The sequence below is a fragment of the Aythya ferina genome (assembly GCF_964211825.1).
Source record: "Aythya ferina genome assembly, chromosome: 2".
NCBI lineage: Eukaryota > Metazoa > Chordata > Aves > Anseriformes > Anatidae > Aythya > Aythya ferina.
In genome coordinates, this window is record NC_140297.1 from 157,425,670 (window position 1) to 157,440,926 (window position 15,257).

General features: G+C 40.5%; 1 protein-coding gene across 1 annotated transcript in view; it reads left to right on the forward strand.

Annotated features, from left to right (window-relative positions):
- The window catches only part of DENND3 (DENN domain containing 3), a 40,393-nt gene that overhangs the window by 8,484 nt on the left and 16,652 nt on the right, over nucleotides 1-15,257 (forward strand). The window contains exons 3-10 of the mRNA XM_084509005.1: nucleotides 3,173-3,449; nucleotides 4,215-4,330; nucleotides 4,824-4,963; nucleotides 10,552-10,663; nucleotides 11,520-11,639; nucleotides 12,851-13,069; nucleotides 13,638-13,759; nucleotides 14,260-14,415. Of these exons, the coding sequence (XP_084365131.1) occupies nucleotides 3,173-3,449; nucleotides 4,215-4,330; nucleotides 4,824-4,963; nucleotides 10,552-10,663; nucleotides 11,520-11,639; nucleotides 12,851-13,069; nucleotides 13,638-13,759; nucleotides 14,260-14,415 (1,262 nt within the window). The remainder of the gene's footprint in view (nucleotides 1-3,172; nucleotides 3,450-4,214; nucleotides 4,331-4,823; nucleotides 4,964-10,551; nucleotides 10,664-11,519; nucleotides 11,640-12,850; nucleotides 13,070-13,637; nucleotides 13,760-14,259; nucleotides 14,416-15,257) is intronic.

Sequence of the window (15,257 nt, forward strand, 5' to 3'; positions counted from 1 at the left end):
TGTCAGAAAGGAAAGTAGGCTCTGTGGGTGTGGATGTTACTACAGTAACATCTCTTCAAGCTGTTACACCACAGGGTAATTGTTATCTTGGGGAAAGTTTGTAGGTTTATCCCACTTCCTTTTCCTTCCACAGCACTATGGACGTCAGAAAATGTTGGGATATGTTTTGTGTAATTCCAGTGAGTGCAGAAAGAAGAGAACTTCTGACAGGAATAATAAAATGTGTATGGAAACTGGTGATATTTGCAGATGTAACAGTAGGATAACCTTGTCAATGCTTCAGATCTTGGTCTGGAAATTGTGTTTATGCATTAACTTTATTGCAATGTGGAGTAATAAAGTCAGTGAGGTCAGTGGGAGCGTGATGTTTAAACCACTCCCCAAACAGGAGAAATTTTAAGAGACCTGTTGCCAGTGGGGATTCCGGGAACAAAGAGACAATTTTGCACAGAAGTTTCTGGGCTGTCACCCAGTAATTGTCCTTATTGCCAAGATAATTTTCGCTCTAAGATTTCCAGATATAAAGCTGAGTTTTGAAGTGATGAATGTGACATGCAGTCTGCGAAACGTCTGGGATCTTCCACTGGCTCCATCGTTGCTGGGTTTTTGACCTGCCCACCACCATAAGTATTACAGATGCTGCTCTTTAATGGCTGCGTTGTGCTTTCTGGCCATCCCAAAGCAGACATCGCCACCAAACCATTTTTTTTTGGACATTTTCTGTAACGGCCTTCTGGAAGTGAGGTGTCACGTTGTGCAGAAGCAGCCAGGTGTGAGCACGTTGAATATTAGTCAGCAGTGTGAGCTTGTGGCAGTGAAAGCTGCCAGGTAGTGACCTGTGTTATCAAGACCATTGCTGATAGGTGAAGCTAAGTGGTGATTATTGTTATTATTGTAGCTCAATGCTCTCGAGGACACACCTGAAATACCGGCCCACCTTTGGGTACCTTGATACAGACAGCTGCTGACCAGCAGGAGGGCTACCAGAAGAAGTGATTTGAGTTATTTGAGGGCTGCAGCACAAGTTGGGAGAATCTGCTTCTCGATGGATTTCTGAAACTGCTGGATGAGACCCAGAGCAACTTGATTTAACTTCAAAGTTATTATTGCTGTCACCTCCAGAGGTCCCTTCCTCTAGGGGAAGCCTTCATACCTTTCCCTGCCTGGTTCTTCCTTAAAGAAGCCAATTCTTTGGTGACGTTTGAGGTGGAATTAACTTCTTTAGTGATGGGAAGAGGAGAATGCCATCGAGGAGACACCAAATAGTCAAGATCACACGGCTGAGAGGACTCTCCGTTCTGTGGTTTCAATACTCCTTGTTTTTGTCAAAAGCAATGTGGTCATTGTTTCGTTTTTTTTTGTTTTTAAAGAAGTCTCTTTTATCTGTGTTGCATGTGGCACTGTTGTCACAGGAGCATAATTGGTGCAAATAGTGACAGAATAAAGTCACTGACATCAGAAATCTTGCAGAATTAAAGGAGAGAAATGGCACAAGTCTTTACAAGAAGCTAGGTGTGCTGCGAGGGCATTCGGTAGTGAGAAGCATCCCAAAACAGAGAAGTGGCAGGAGAAGCAGAGAATAAGAAATGCTCAAAGAATAGTAGACACAAGTGGATGTTGTTGGGTTGCTGCCTCTTCGTTCTCTGATCTGAGAGGTTAAGAAAATATGACTTGGGCTTTAGATCTTAATAAGAGCTGATCTGACTGCTGACAACTGGGTCACTGAGCCAGCAACAGCGCTGACGAGGCTGTTCTGTGGGAAAAAAATCAAATTGGTGTCTAATGCCTCTCTTGTAGTCCCAGCCATCAAGGCCCTGCCACGTTAGGAGCTGTTTAGCTGAGGGGCCGTGGAATTGCTGGCTGCCATCCAGCGCTCTGTAGCACAGAGATGCCTTCAGAGGCAGTCAGGGATTGCCTTGTCGCAGCAGCCTCCTATCAAAAGCTCTGCGGGGCAAAGCTGCCAAGTTGAGATTGCTGCTGTTGGAGTGGGTCTGTGTTTTCCTAGTGCAACAGCCTCAGGGCTAAGCCTTAATTCTCAACTTCCTTCTGCAGTGCTTAGCAGTGTTTTTTTTCTGTTTGTGTTTTATTATTATTTATTTTTTTTTGAGAGGGATCATGTTAGGTTTCTCACTTATTTTTATGTATTTTCTTTCAAGTATGCTATTATAGAATATGGTGGATCTTAACGATCCAGTAACTAATATATCATGAAGGTTAAGTATTCCTTCTCATTTTTCCTGTGATGCCTCACAAGTAAAGAAGACCGCTGGTGGGCTCATCTGCTGGAATGTGTATGCTGAGACTTCCTGTTACAAAACTTTGACAGAGGAGGATGGGCTTCAGTGAACAAACAGAGCTTTGTATATTACAGCTACCTGAAAAAGTGGGGCAAATGATGAGGCCGGCACTGCTATTCAATGATTATTTAAAATATAAGTGCCAGTTGCATCATGTCTTAGGGTAAAAGAAGCTGTATGCATGCTTTGTCTGTCTTTAAGGTTGGCAAAAAATGCACACGGAAAGGCTTGTCAGCCACACTGAGGCTTGCCTTTCCTGTTTCCAAATATCCGTTGGTTAAACAAAGTTCTCACTTGCTGCTTTTGCCTTGCCAAAAGAATTAAAATGACAGCGAAGTAGTTCAAATGCAGCTACTCATGTCAGGTATGTGGTCAAGAATCCAAGAAGTTGTTTTGTGAAAGGGCCCCCCTCCTTCTCTTGTCGATGTTATTCTGAGTCAAAACCTAACTTTCCCTGAAACTGAACAAAGACTTACCCAGGGAGTTCAGCTCTGCTTCCTTTGGTTTGTTTGTTTTCATTTATTTGTTGCCTGGTTTGTTTTGCTACTTTATAGAGAGCCTGTGTTTAATCCTAATGCTTGGAAGGAGGAAATAGCTTATTTGATATTTGTTAGTTTTTTATGTGAAAGGGATTACTGATAAGGAATGTTTTTGAAAGATGAAGAATGATTCTTTACAGATTAAAAATGACCAGAGTATTCCCCTTGCACTGATTTATTTAAAGAGGGAAATTGGAAGGAAAAATGAATTATTTAAGAAGAGAAAAATGTATTCTAAACCCACAACTGTAGAAGCAGGGAGAAAACAGGGTTAGAATGGTTTAAAAACCTAGCAGGATGAGTATCAACTTAATGCATTATTGTTATTTTTTATAGGATACTCAAAGAAGAACCAAAAATCTTCCTCCCCTTGATCCGGAAGTTCTTTCTGTATTTGTGCCTCCGTTCATCAGCAGAGATGATATTCACACGGCTAATACAAGCACTAATAATTTGAACAGAAGTAAGCGTCGGTCTTTCCGAAAGAAGAAGGAGAAACCCAAGTTTGAAAACATCAAGAGTGTCAATGGGGAGCAGAAAGTGCCCGACACCGAGGACATTACAGTTCCAAAGGACATTGATCTTATTGGTTTGCCACAGCTGTGCTTCCCAGGTACTGTAGGGCTCTCACTTCTAAGTGAGAACTGTTTTAATATGTTTTTCATGACCCATAACACGATCATCTTCACTCTCTTAGTGAATTCCACAGTACAAAAACTGTGTCTACTTCTCAGCAGGTCAGTGATGAGAGTAGGGCTGAACTGGGTGGGACAGACCCGTTAGAACAAGAAGCTGCAGCAGGTGCAGGGGAGGGAAGCAGAAAATCCCCGTCCACAACGGATTCACAATCTTGGCTTAAATGGATGAGCACCCGTGCACTTTTTCTTTTTTTCCCCCCTTTTTTTTAAATGACTCTTGGAATTTGCATTTGCTATTAAGATAGCCTCATTAGTGTATTCTTAACATATACAATAAAGTTAGTAATGACTCTTTCCTCCAGGCTTAAGTGCAGCAATTTTAACATGCATATTAGTACTGCACACCTTACAGATACCTTGAGGGGGGAGTGAGCAAAACTCATCTATTGTACTTTCCATTTAAAATGCAAAATAATTGTGGAATATTTCTGGCTTCTTCAGTAATGTGTGGCTTGCAACCTTTGTAAGAAACCTTAGATTGATTGGATTGTATATGTGCATTTTAATCCCTTCAGATGACACATTTCTCCTGAAATTAAGTAGAAATGTGCAGTATTTGGTATGAATAATCACTTTTCAAGCAGTTGTCACTGTGTGTATATATGTATCATTATATATTTTAACTACATATATATATATAGTCTTAAAAAAAAACAAACAAACTTCTGTCTTCATTGCAGGAGGACTTCATGTAACTTCTGAATCAAAAGAGGACCAGATTCATTTCCTGGTCTTCACAGATGTCTGTGGTAACAGAACATATGGTGTTGTTGCACAGTACTACCAGCCTATGCAAGTATGTTATTTAACTCATGCCATTATTGAAACATATTAAAAGATATAAAATAAAATGCTTGGAAAATAATGCCGGGTTTAATTTCTGCAATTAGTTAACATAGTTTTTCTTAGCAGAAGTATAGAACAAATCATACTTTATAATGCCATTGTAATTTAATGCATTGCTGTTCTAGTGTACTCTGATTAAAATCCATAACAGGTTTTTCAGGAGTTTTGACTGAATATTTAAGAGCAGACTTGTCCCTTGGGCACGTTTTTTGTGAAGGCTGTGCCCTCTGTTCTTTCTAAATATCTTCTCTGCTAAAATTCTTTTTGATATGTGTGTTTAGTCGTGTAGGCTGAAATTTTTCTGAAGAGCTCAAGGGAGATAGGCATCCAAATCCCCTGAAAATGCAGAGGGAATTGGGTATCGTATCTCTTGGGCTCTCAAGAAAATACCAGCCACAAATTCCTGATTAACATAAACACATTAATCTGTAGTTTCCTTGTAGGGTGGCTGTATTTCCTCAAACGGTCAGCCCCCCTGGGAATCTGCACGGACTGAGAAGAAGTCGGAGTGTTTCGTACCGCTCGCTATTTGCGTTATATCCAGATACCCGTATTTCAATGCCCTCAAGGATTGCCTCTCATGGTAAGGCTTGCTATCCTCTGTGTTTTTACTGGAAATAACTGCGCAGGTTTTCGTACATCAGTTCCCACAACGTGCAGAATGCTAAAACAGGTTTAAGTTAAGATGCTATCAGATGGGAGGGAGTGGAAGAGAAGAAATGTGAAGTGAATGTTACCTGGGCAGTAGGAAAACACACATTTTAAATATCAAAAAAATTAATGTTTAGATCTGATGACGTCTTTCTATTCTTTGATATTCTTGGTATGCCTAGAAGAATAACAATTTGCAGGAAACAGATGCCTCAGACTTTGTGGTATTTTTTTTTGTTTGGTTGGGTTTTGTTTTTCTTTCCACTGGAAGAAGGATGAGTGCAGTTCTGGCACACTGGTGAAAATCACTTCAAAAGCCAAAGACCTCTTTATTATGCAGCACACAAATGCCATAAGAACGTGAATATGTGTATGGATAAGCAGTTAATGACATTTTAACAAAATCCAAGTTAATTGAGGGAGTATGGTGGCTACCTGGCTGTCGTAGAACTAGCATAGAAAATTGTAGTGTTAGAGTACTTCATGGGTCAGAAACACTCAAACTCTGCAGTACGGATGAGTTAAAAGAGAAATGAACATAAGTCAGTCTTCTTTTGTAACTTATTTTGAGGTCATAACCTTTGTATGTTGCTTTGTTGTTAAACTGTTTAAAATCTGTATCCTTTTCTAAAGTGGCTTAAAACCTCCTTGCATGAGGGAGCCTGGCACTGCATGGTGGACATTCCTGGCTAATCTTGCTTGCTTTGTAGGAGATTCTTTTCAGGAAATTTCAGTCACGCTTTGTAGAGACAAATTTGACGTCACGTGTCATCTTTTTGCAGGGATTTGCTTCAGCAGGTGATATTCTTATATGTAAGCTGAGAAATACTAGGGTTTTAGGTCACAGCTTGAGTCTGCCAATCTTTTTCTGCCTGCTGTTGGTGTTCTGAGCAGACAGCAGTGTGTTTCGTGGGTGCAGTGGGTGCATCACTGCCCCCCAACTGGACTCTGTACCTTGGTTGTTTCCCCTGTGGGCTTGGATGTTGTAGGGGCTGGCTTTCCCCGGTTTAGATAAGAGAGCCCTGGAAGAACAAAGCAGTGCCTTCCTTCCTCCCTGGTAATTCAGATGTTTCCTCCAAAAACCTTTGATACCAGAAGCGAGTAACTCTTGGCTGCCCTTAAGGAGAAAACACCCACTGCTGTTTTTCATGCTAGCTCTGTCCTGTCACTTTCAGAGCATTAATAGAGGGGTTAAGTGTGGACGAGGGACATCGATGTGGTAAAAACTAGGTATTCACAGGCTACTGCAAAATCCAGACGATAAGTAAATTAAAAAGGAAATGTTTTGTTTCACTTTCTCCTTTCCTGCCCAGATCACTTTTTCCAGTCCTTCCATTTTAGTCAGTTGCATCAGCCATTGGTACTGCAGGAGGTGATTCATTCGCTTTTTATAGTCCCAAACCTCAAATAAATACTAATCTGTGTGACTGTTACAACTGTGTACCTGAGCTGTGATGCTTTGCAATCTATCAGGCCTTTATAATACGCTTCTGTGGTGGTTTTAGCCAGCTGGGCAGCTGAGCTCCACCACAGCCGCTCTCTCACTCCCCTTTCTCAAAGGGAAAGGAGGAGAAAATAGGATGGGAAGGGCTCAAGGGTTGAGATAAGGACAGGGAGATCACTCACCGATTATTGTGACAGCCTGAACAGACTCAGCGTAGGGAGATGAATGATATTTATTGCCTATGACTAACAAGCTAGAGCAGTGAGAAACCACAAGCAAACTAAAAACACCTTCTCCCAATCCACCCTCTTCTCCCTCAATGCCCTGAGGGGCCCAGGGGAATGGGGAGTGGGGGCTGCGGTCAGTTTATAGCGTTTCATCTCTGTCTCTCCTTCCAGGTCCCTTTCTGCCCCTGCTCCCTGTGGGGTCCTTCCCAAACTGAGCCTGTGGGGGCTGCCCACAGGCAGCAGCTCTTCAGGAACTGCTCCCACACGGCTCCATCCCATGGGGTCCATCCCCCAGGAGCAAACTGCTCCAGCATGGGTCCCCCACGGATGGGCGGCAGCTCCCCTCAGACAGAAGCCAGCCCTGCAGCTCCCTGCTAGCAAAAACTTGCCACGTAAACCCAGTCCAGCTTTATGCTTTTTTTTTATTCCCTGAACTCTGTTCTCCACAGGCTGGGAAATAGTCTAGATTCAGTTTTGCAGTTATGGTGCTCAGCAGAGGTTTATATGGTATGTTCATGAGTCATTTCTTCTCTAAGGGAGATACTTCCGAGCTGGATGAAGCAGTCAGTTTGTGAAAGCATTTCTAAATAGTCCGCTAAGGGAGAAGTGGGAAAATGTTCAGGAAAGCCATGGAAAATTCCAGAGGCTACAGAAATGTTTCTAGGTTCAGAGCAGACAGGAACCAGCTTGCAGGTGGAGCCTTGCACGTGTGGAAAGGAACTAGCAGGTAGAGTCATCTCTTTAGAAATTCAACCTTCTGCCTCTGGCTGGGTATTTTAAACATTATAATTAAATATTTCCGCCTTCATCACCCATAACACGTTTTTTGCACTCACTTAAAGCATTAGCCTCCAAGGTAACTATAGATGGCTTCTTCCTTTAAACTGCACTGGTTTCTAAGGGCAGTTCAAATTTGTCTTTAACCTGCCATCTAAGCTTTAATTGACTTGTAGATATGTCAATAATTATATGGCAGTTCTCAAGGGTAATGGAACTGCAAGTTGTCCTGGTTGTATAGTGGGGGAATTTAGTGGCACAGCTCTCCTCCTGTATCTCTGCTGCATCTGGCTGTAAGATCCTCATGTGTGTGTGTGCAGCTGGAAGGAGAGGGGAAACGCAAGTGGCAAAACTCTGTTCAGTGCTGGCTTTTCCTGCTGAACTGGAAACTCAACCGATGATGTTTCCATATATTCTTTGGGATTTTTATATTTGTTTCAAAGCTTGTGATCACCACGTGCTTTCCTTGACTGCATTGGACAGATAAGATCAGAATGTCTACCCTTTGGGGTGTTTTGTTTTTTTATAAAAAGGTAGCATGCTGTGCCAGGGTGGAGTTGAGAGGAAGAAGTGGAGAGGTAACATTTTTTTGGTTTTGATTGTGTTACAGACTTATTTATTTTTCCTCATAGGGCATCAAACAGTTCGCTGCAGGGATGCATGGCTGTTCTGAAAGGAATACAAGCAATTATAGCAAACAAGACCTCAGTGATCTGTTTGAAGCATAGTTCCCTGTGCAGCTGGGGTTGTTTCAGCTTTTTGTAACGTTACAAAATTCTGTCGCTGTTTGCCTGTAAAGCAGAAAGGCAGTTATGTTCATCTACCACTCTTCTGGGTGCTATGGCTGATTTATCGTTCTGCCAGCCTGGGGATTTGAAAAAACTTGCTGGTGGACCTTAAACCACCTATTTCTGGTGTGTAGCTCTTTCCTGTAATTACTCATGGGAAAAATCCTCTTTGTTATTGCTAATAAAGGGCTGATGCTGAAGTAGGTTCTGTTTCCATTTAGGATCCTGTCCCAGCAAGAGATTCCTGGGGAAATATAAAAATAAAAAACTCCGCTCTGCAGAGCTTGTTGTTTGCAGGCCCTGCAGTGCAGAGGATTGTGCATAGGTAGGGTGGTTGTTTGTTTTCATTTAGAAGATTCCTCAGAGGTATTTTGTCGTCATAAGCATTTCCAGATAAAACTTGGGCTCCTAATCTTTATCAAACACCAAAGTACAGTAAAAATAAATGGAAACCAGGCTCAAACTAAAGATGAGAATGCAACATCCAAAGTTAGATCCGTGTATGTGCTTTGAAGTGCAAGGTGAACTTCCAAATATTCATCGTAGTGATGATGATCTTTCGTTCACAAAGTGAAATATCCCTGGCAGTGATCTCCCTCTGGATGAGCTCTCATCTTGGATGGATGAACAGGCTTCGTTCAAACAAGAAATCTTCCAGCCTGTGTAAGAGTTTCTTCAGCTGCCTTGGGAAAAGTGCAAATAGCTCCCAGCACCAAGGCAGTACAAAGTGCCTACCCTCCCGTGGTCTTGCTTTCTGAAAAAATCTGTTTAAGGGCAGTTAGCAGAGGTAATGGAAGGTGCTTAAACTCATTAGCTCCCTCTCTAATGTCTCAGAGATTACCTCCTTTATTTCAGCAGGCTTTTGCAGTGCGGATCTGTCAGCTGCTGTTACAATGATGGGTGCAGCATGCTGATCAGGAGGCTGTCACAGCCCCTTTTGTACATCTGCTCCTTTGCAGCATCAGGGTCAGGTGGTTTCTGTTGTAGCACTTACTGGATGTGTTGCCACGTGCTTTTTAATCTCTAATAATAATAAAGCAACAAACAAAAACCTCTTAGGTCTGCCTCTGCTGTTAGTAGTACCTTAGATGTGGTCTGAGTGTGGCAGCATGTTTAAAGTGGATTGCTTTGAGAATTTCTAAATTCCTGTCCCCCTGCCACCTCCACAGCCCCTGGTAGCTGATGGACTCTGCAGGATGCATGTTGCAGCCTAGTACTCAGCCCAAGGCAGCTTCCAAAGGTGAATTTAGTAAATCTAAATGTCTTCCTTATTGCTAACGTGCTATAAAGCTTGGTGACACAGAACAGAATGTCTTTATTCGGGAGTCTACGTTCTGTACACAAATGTGGAAACCTGACTTCTGATATATCTCTCAAGCTACTCAGTTGCTTTGTAGACTGCTTCTTTTCCCAACTACAAGTTTCCTGCAAGAGTCCAAAGAAGATACAAAGCAGAATAAAACCGCAAAGGAGAATATTAACCATACGAAGTTCCTCATTTCTGCACATACAGATTAGGCTTAAATTCCAGATTTGTAGCTTCTGAATTGTTACGTTTCAGGAATGCTGTCAGACTTCCTGGTTTGCTGTGTTAATATCGTGTATGTTTAAATGCACGTGAGTTGAGCTGACATATAATGCAAACCGCATGATCTGCGTGGCCTTGAAACAGCTGAGGTAATGCAGATCCAGAGTAGCAATATTGGACAAGTTTGCACTTTGCATTTGTCCTTATGGGGGTAAGAACAATAACAAACAGCGGTGTTCATACAGGGTTAGGCCTTACATTATGTATGGCTCTTGCTTCAGGTTCCTCTGCTGTTTAATCTTTTTTTAATATACAGTTTCTCTTTTTTTGATAGTGTTTTCCATCTTAGAGCTGATCTTTGATGCTTGGGATGGGATGGACATAATGGCACTGTGTTGTTCTTGAAGCAATCTGAGTATGCTCCTTCCTCAAGCTGCATCTCACCTCTAGATTTCTTTGGCCATCATTAGATGAAGTGTGCCAGCTGCATCCTCTGATACATATGGAGCATTATTTTATGCAAGGAAGTAAAATAAAACAACCAACCAAAACAAAACACTGGTCTGCTTCTGACACAGCAGCATCATTAAAATTAAATGGAGCCATAAAAGTATCCAATAAATTAGAAACAAATTATCTGGTATAATAGCTTCATTGCTCCTAGTAATACCTCTTAATTCTAGGTTGTCATCAGAAAAGCTTTTTTCATGTTTATATGTTATTATTTATAAATTTTTCTCTATAATTTAATTTCAGCTTACTGGTGCAACTGCGACCTTTCAAGGATTTAGATGTTGATGATCACATAAAAGAATTTGCAGCAAAATTATTTTTAATACCCAGCCCGCCACCAGGACCACTGCACTTGGTAATTACTGATGCTGAATTTCCTAATTATCTTCATATGACACACTATAAAGCTCTAGGATGTTGCTTCGTATAAATTAGAGAAATGTCTTCCCTGTCAGATCAGAGATTTTGCCTGCTGATACATAACTGATGTCAAAAGGGAAACAAAATTTCCCTCTCAACTGTGTCACTTGACCAAAGTGTGGGAGTTCCCTGTCTTGTATCTGATTTTGGGCACCTTGTTGTCTTTCATCTACCTGAAATGGCTTCCAGGGAAGCAGTACTTCAGCCATGTGCTTCTCCTTAGCTGATTTCCTTGAACCTTGGATAAGGGGTTTGGAGAAGAGGGAAAAAAGTGCATAGGTGGAACATTGAGTGATTGGCTAAACCAACTACTGAGTGCTGAGATAATCCAGCATTTGTCCCCCTGATATTTGAAGTGGAATATTTGAAACACTGAAATAATCCATTTGGTTTGGCTTGTTTTGTCTTCTTCACATAACGTTCATAATTTTTCTGTTTCCTAAATGAATTTTATCAAGACTTCGAGTTTTCCAGTTGTACCTACAGATACAAATTACATTATAATATATTTATAACAAAGAAGGTTTTAGAAGTCTTAAAAGTATTTTCTTTTAAAGTTTTATTGGCAAAGTAGCCTATGATAATGAAAGGAAACAAAGTCCTTGTCAGTCTTTCAAACTAGAGATTTTATCTTTTGCTATTTCCCTCTGTTTCTATTCCAGTGGTCAAATACCTGTCTCTTTGCTGCTAGTTCATCTTGATGCTTTGTAGCTGGACCTAAAATTCTGGGCTAAATGCGGTGTGGGAACACTTTCATTAAGAAATAAACAAAAAAACATCTGTTGTAACAGGTATTTAATATGAAACCACTTCAAATAATAATTCCTTCACGGGAGGACCCGGACAGTCCAGTTATTGACTTGGATCTTCACCTTCCGTTGCTGTGTTTCAAGCCAAAGCAGGTGCTTCAGGTAAAGCTCATCAACACTTTAAATTGTATGTGGGATTGATAGTACTGGTAATTTGTATTTAAAACAAACAAAACAAGATGTTTTAGTTACCGAAAAGCATCGTAAACCCAGGAATTCAGAATAGCCTTAGTTCTGCATATTAAAAATATAACATAATAAACCGTACTTCTTAAGATATTTCCTTACTTAAAGACCAGCTTAAGGCATATTGGATTTATTTCTCCTGCAGTTTAGCAACAGGTGCTAAATTTCTTAAGCACACATTTTTAAATATAAATGCCCAAGCTGACAGATTTTATTTTTATTTCTCATAAAATGCATTTTCGGAAGGTTCATAAGAACGCTTTTCATGTGTAAAAAAGGGACCTGTAGGATGGATTAGTAACAGTTGGCATTCCTGTAAAGAGAATGTAAATGGTATAGAAAGACAAGAAAATACAAGAAGCTATTTGCAAAGAGTTTTTTTCAGGGTTTCATAGAATCGTCCAATAATTTTGATTTGGAGTGTCTTTGTAGGTTACTTCATCTGACTCTGCTTAAATGTAAGATCTGACTTCAAAGTTCAATTAGGTTGTTCAAGATCTTTAGCAGTACTGGTGTCACTTCCTCTAAAAAGCTCTGGTTGGAGACTTCTATCCATGTTTGTAAACCTCCTCAGCCCTGAGAAGGGAGGTGGTACTGGCTTTTTTTTTTTTTTTTTTAATTTTTTGATGTGCCCATTTTTCCATCCACTTCTGCATTTTATGAATGGAGCTATCAAAAATCCTCCATAATGGTCCTCTGCAACTGGTGCATCTGGAGCATGGAGTTTGTGTTCTCACCTTTGTGAGATAACCAGTATGTGCCATGGCTTGGCTTCGAGTCATCCCACTTAACTCAAGGCATCTGAGTTTGGTGCTGAGATGCCATTAAGTCCCTCTCTATCAGAAGGAAAGGGTGGATTAACTTCAGTAATTTCAGCTAAATCCTAACCTCTTTGACATTGGTGGCAAAACTCCTCTTGACTTCCATAATTAAATTTACTCTCCTTCTCTGTTTTCTTCTCTTAGTTTTCTAAGAGCCCATAAATGGATGTTATTTCAATTTTAATAGTACGTAAGTTATCTCTTAGAAAACAGAACTTGTGAGACTGTTTTGCAAGCAGATGGAATATTTGTATATATGCTGTATGTTCTAGATGTAACTCCTTGTAAACACTTTGTTGTTTTCAGATCTTGACCTGCATTTTGACTGAGCAGAGAATTGTTTTCTTCTCTTCTGACTGGGCCTTGCTGACGCTCGTGGCTGAGTGCTTTATGTTGTACCTTCATCCTCTTCAGTGGCAGCACACTTTTGTGCCTATTCTGTCTCGTCACATGCTGGATTTCGTAATGGCCCCAACATCTTTTCTGATGGGGTGTCATATCGATCACTTTGAGGAAGTTAGCACGGTATGTTCCCATTCTTGCTGTTCAGTTCCATGTGTGTGTTTTCTCCCTTCTTTCAGATTCACCTAGAAACCTGGCTTTGTTATTTAGGTGTGTGAGAAGTGAAGAAACTAAAAGTAATAGAGCCATGTTAGTGTGACCATTGGCTTATTGGGATAAGCTGCTTGTTATATCCTTTACCCTTATTTTCTTTTCTCATGGCTTTTTCTCATGGCTTCTGGGAGTTTCTTTTTCATCTGGGAAAATTTCCATCTACATGTTGTTTGTGTATGAGTAGTTTCCCTTCAGATCTTTGCTTGAAGAGTTGTGTGGGCTGAATTCCTTTTCCAGGCAGCTGGGTTAAGAGGTCAGCATGCACTTGAAAATACTCTAATGGAGCTGCTGTTCTCTATCATGGAACTACTTAATTAGAAGAAAAACAGCAATATAAAGAATGTAATTTCTCAGTTATTCTGAAGGTTTATTTTTGTCCTTATTTTTGAAACACTCTTTTAGTAGGTGGTAGTACTCTTGTGTATTAAGGAGAAAGAGAAATACATTGTCAGTCTTTCTGTTTTCTTCTGTTAAAAAGGAAACTGAAGATTTAATTCTAATTAATATTGATAATGGGAATATTGCACGTTCAAAAATGGATGAAGAGGAACCTGAAATTCCAGATGTTCCGGCACAAGCCGCAGAAACTTTCATAAAGAGGTAAAAAGATACTGAAACTGTGTTTATCATAGTGCATAAATCATGTCGGGCTCTCTTTTTAATGTTTTTATTGTGTGTTATTTATTATTAATTCATATTTTTCATATAAAATGCCATTTGATGAAGGAAAATTGAAGTCTTCAATTAATTAATATACAATTAACTTTTAAGCGGTTGTAATCATAGCCATGTTATGCTGCAACACCTAGAACAATTGTTTATTTTTGATTTCAGATATTATTCTTTGAACTTTACTGTTCTTTATACAGAAAACTGAGTGCACTGTGATGTACGTGCGCTAATAGGACTTCCAGGAATCTTGTTCGCTTGTCAGTGTTTGTAAATCAGTCTTGCACTTGGTAAAAAAAAAAAAACAAAAACAAAAACAACAACAACAAAAAAAACCTTTTGTGAGAGCTAAATGACTTTTTCTTTAATAGATAAGAAGAAAACATTGGTGTTAGGATGTAACTTGACATTTATTTTTCTTTTCCGTGTAGAGTGGAGGGTCTTCAGCTGCATTATGACCTAGAGCTGTGCCATCTCCGTGCCAGCACAGATCTTGGTGAACTCCAAATGCGCAGAAGGGCTTGGCAGCAGAAGCTGAATACAGAAGTTCAGCAAATGACTTTGCAGTTAATTGTTAATATCTTCAGGTGAGCGGGTATAGAATTCTTTATCATAAGAGCGTATGGCACTGGTTAAGATGTCACTGAAAATATTCTTATTTTATCCTGTTTCATAGACATTCCATAAATCTCGTAGGTTTTGTGAGGGAATGAGAAAGAGGTCCTGCCAACCTGCTGGAATATCCATCATTAATGTATTCGGATACATCTAGTACTTGCTGTAGGTGGCCCTGCTTGAGCAGGGGTTGGACCAGATGACCTCTAGAGGTCCTTTTCAATCCCAGTGATTTGGTGATACACATTTTTAGGACATCTCAGGTAAAGCTGTTCTAATTGTGGACTTGCGTGTCTCTTTTGAGAGGATTCCAGGAAGAGAAGTGCAGCCCTTTTCTCTAGAAGAAGAGGGGAAAATCCCCAGCCATTTACCGCCCCCCTCTTGTTGGAGATGGAGCTCTCTGTGAGTCAGCTGCTCACCTACCTTCTCCTAACACTTCCAGTCAGGAGGTGCTGGGTTAATTTATATAGCCCAAGTGCCAGGGCTTTAACTGCTTGCTTTTGTTGGGTCACTGTAGAGAACAGTCACACAAATGGCTGGGCCCTCTGCAAGGACAGTAGCTCCTGGATGTGGACGAATCAACAGACTCCAGAGAGCATAGCTGGATCTGGAAAACGAAATCCATTTAAAGCCTGATGTGCTGCCACTGTGGGATTTGGTGGATTGCAGTGTTTGGCAGCAATATGTTCCAGATAAAGATGAACAAGAAATGCCTTTTCCTGCCTGAACAGCTTGAACTCTCTAACTCACTAAATGCCTGTATACAAAAAAAAAAAAAAAAATGAACAGATGCTTTGGTATTTAAGAGATGATA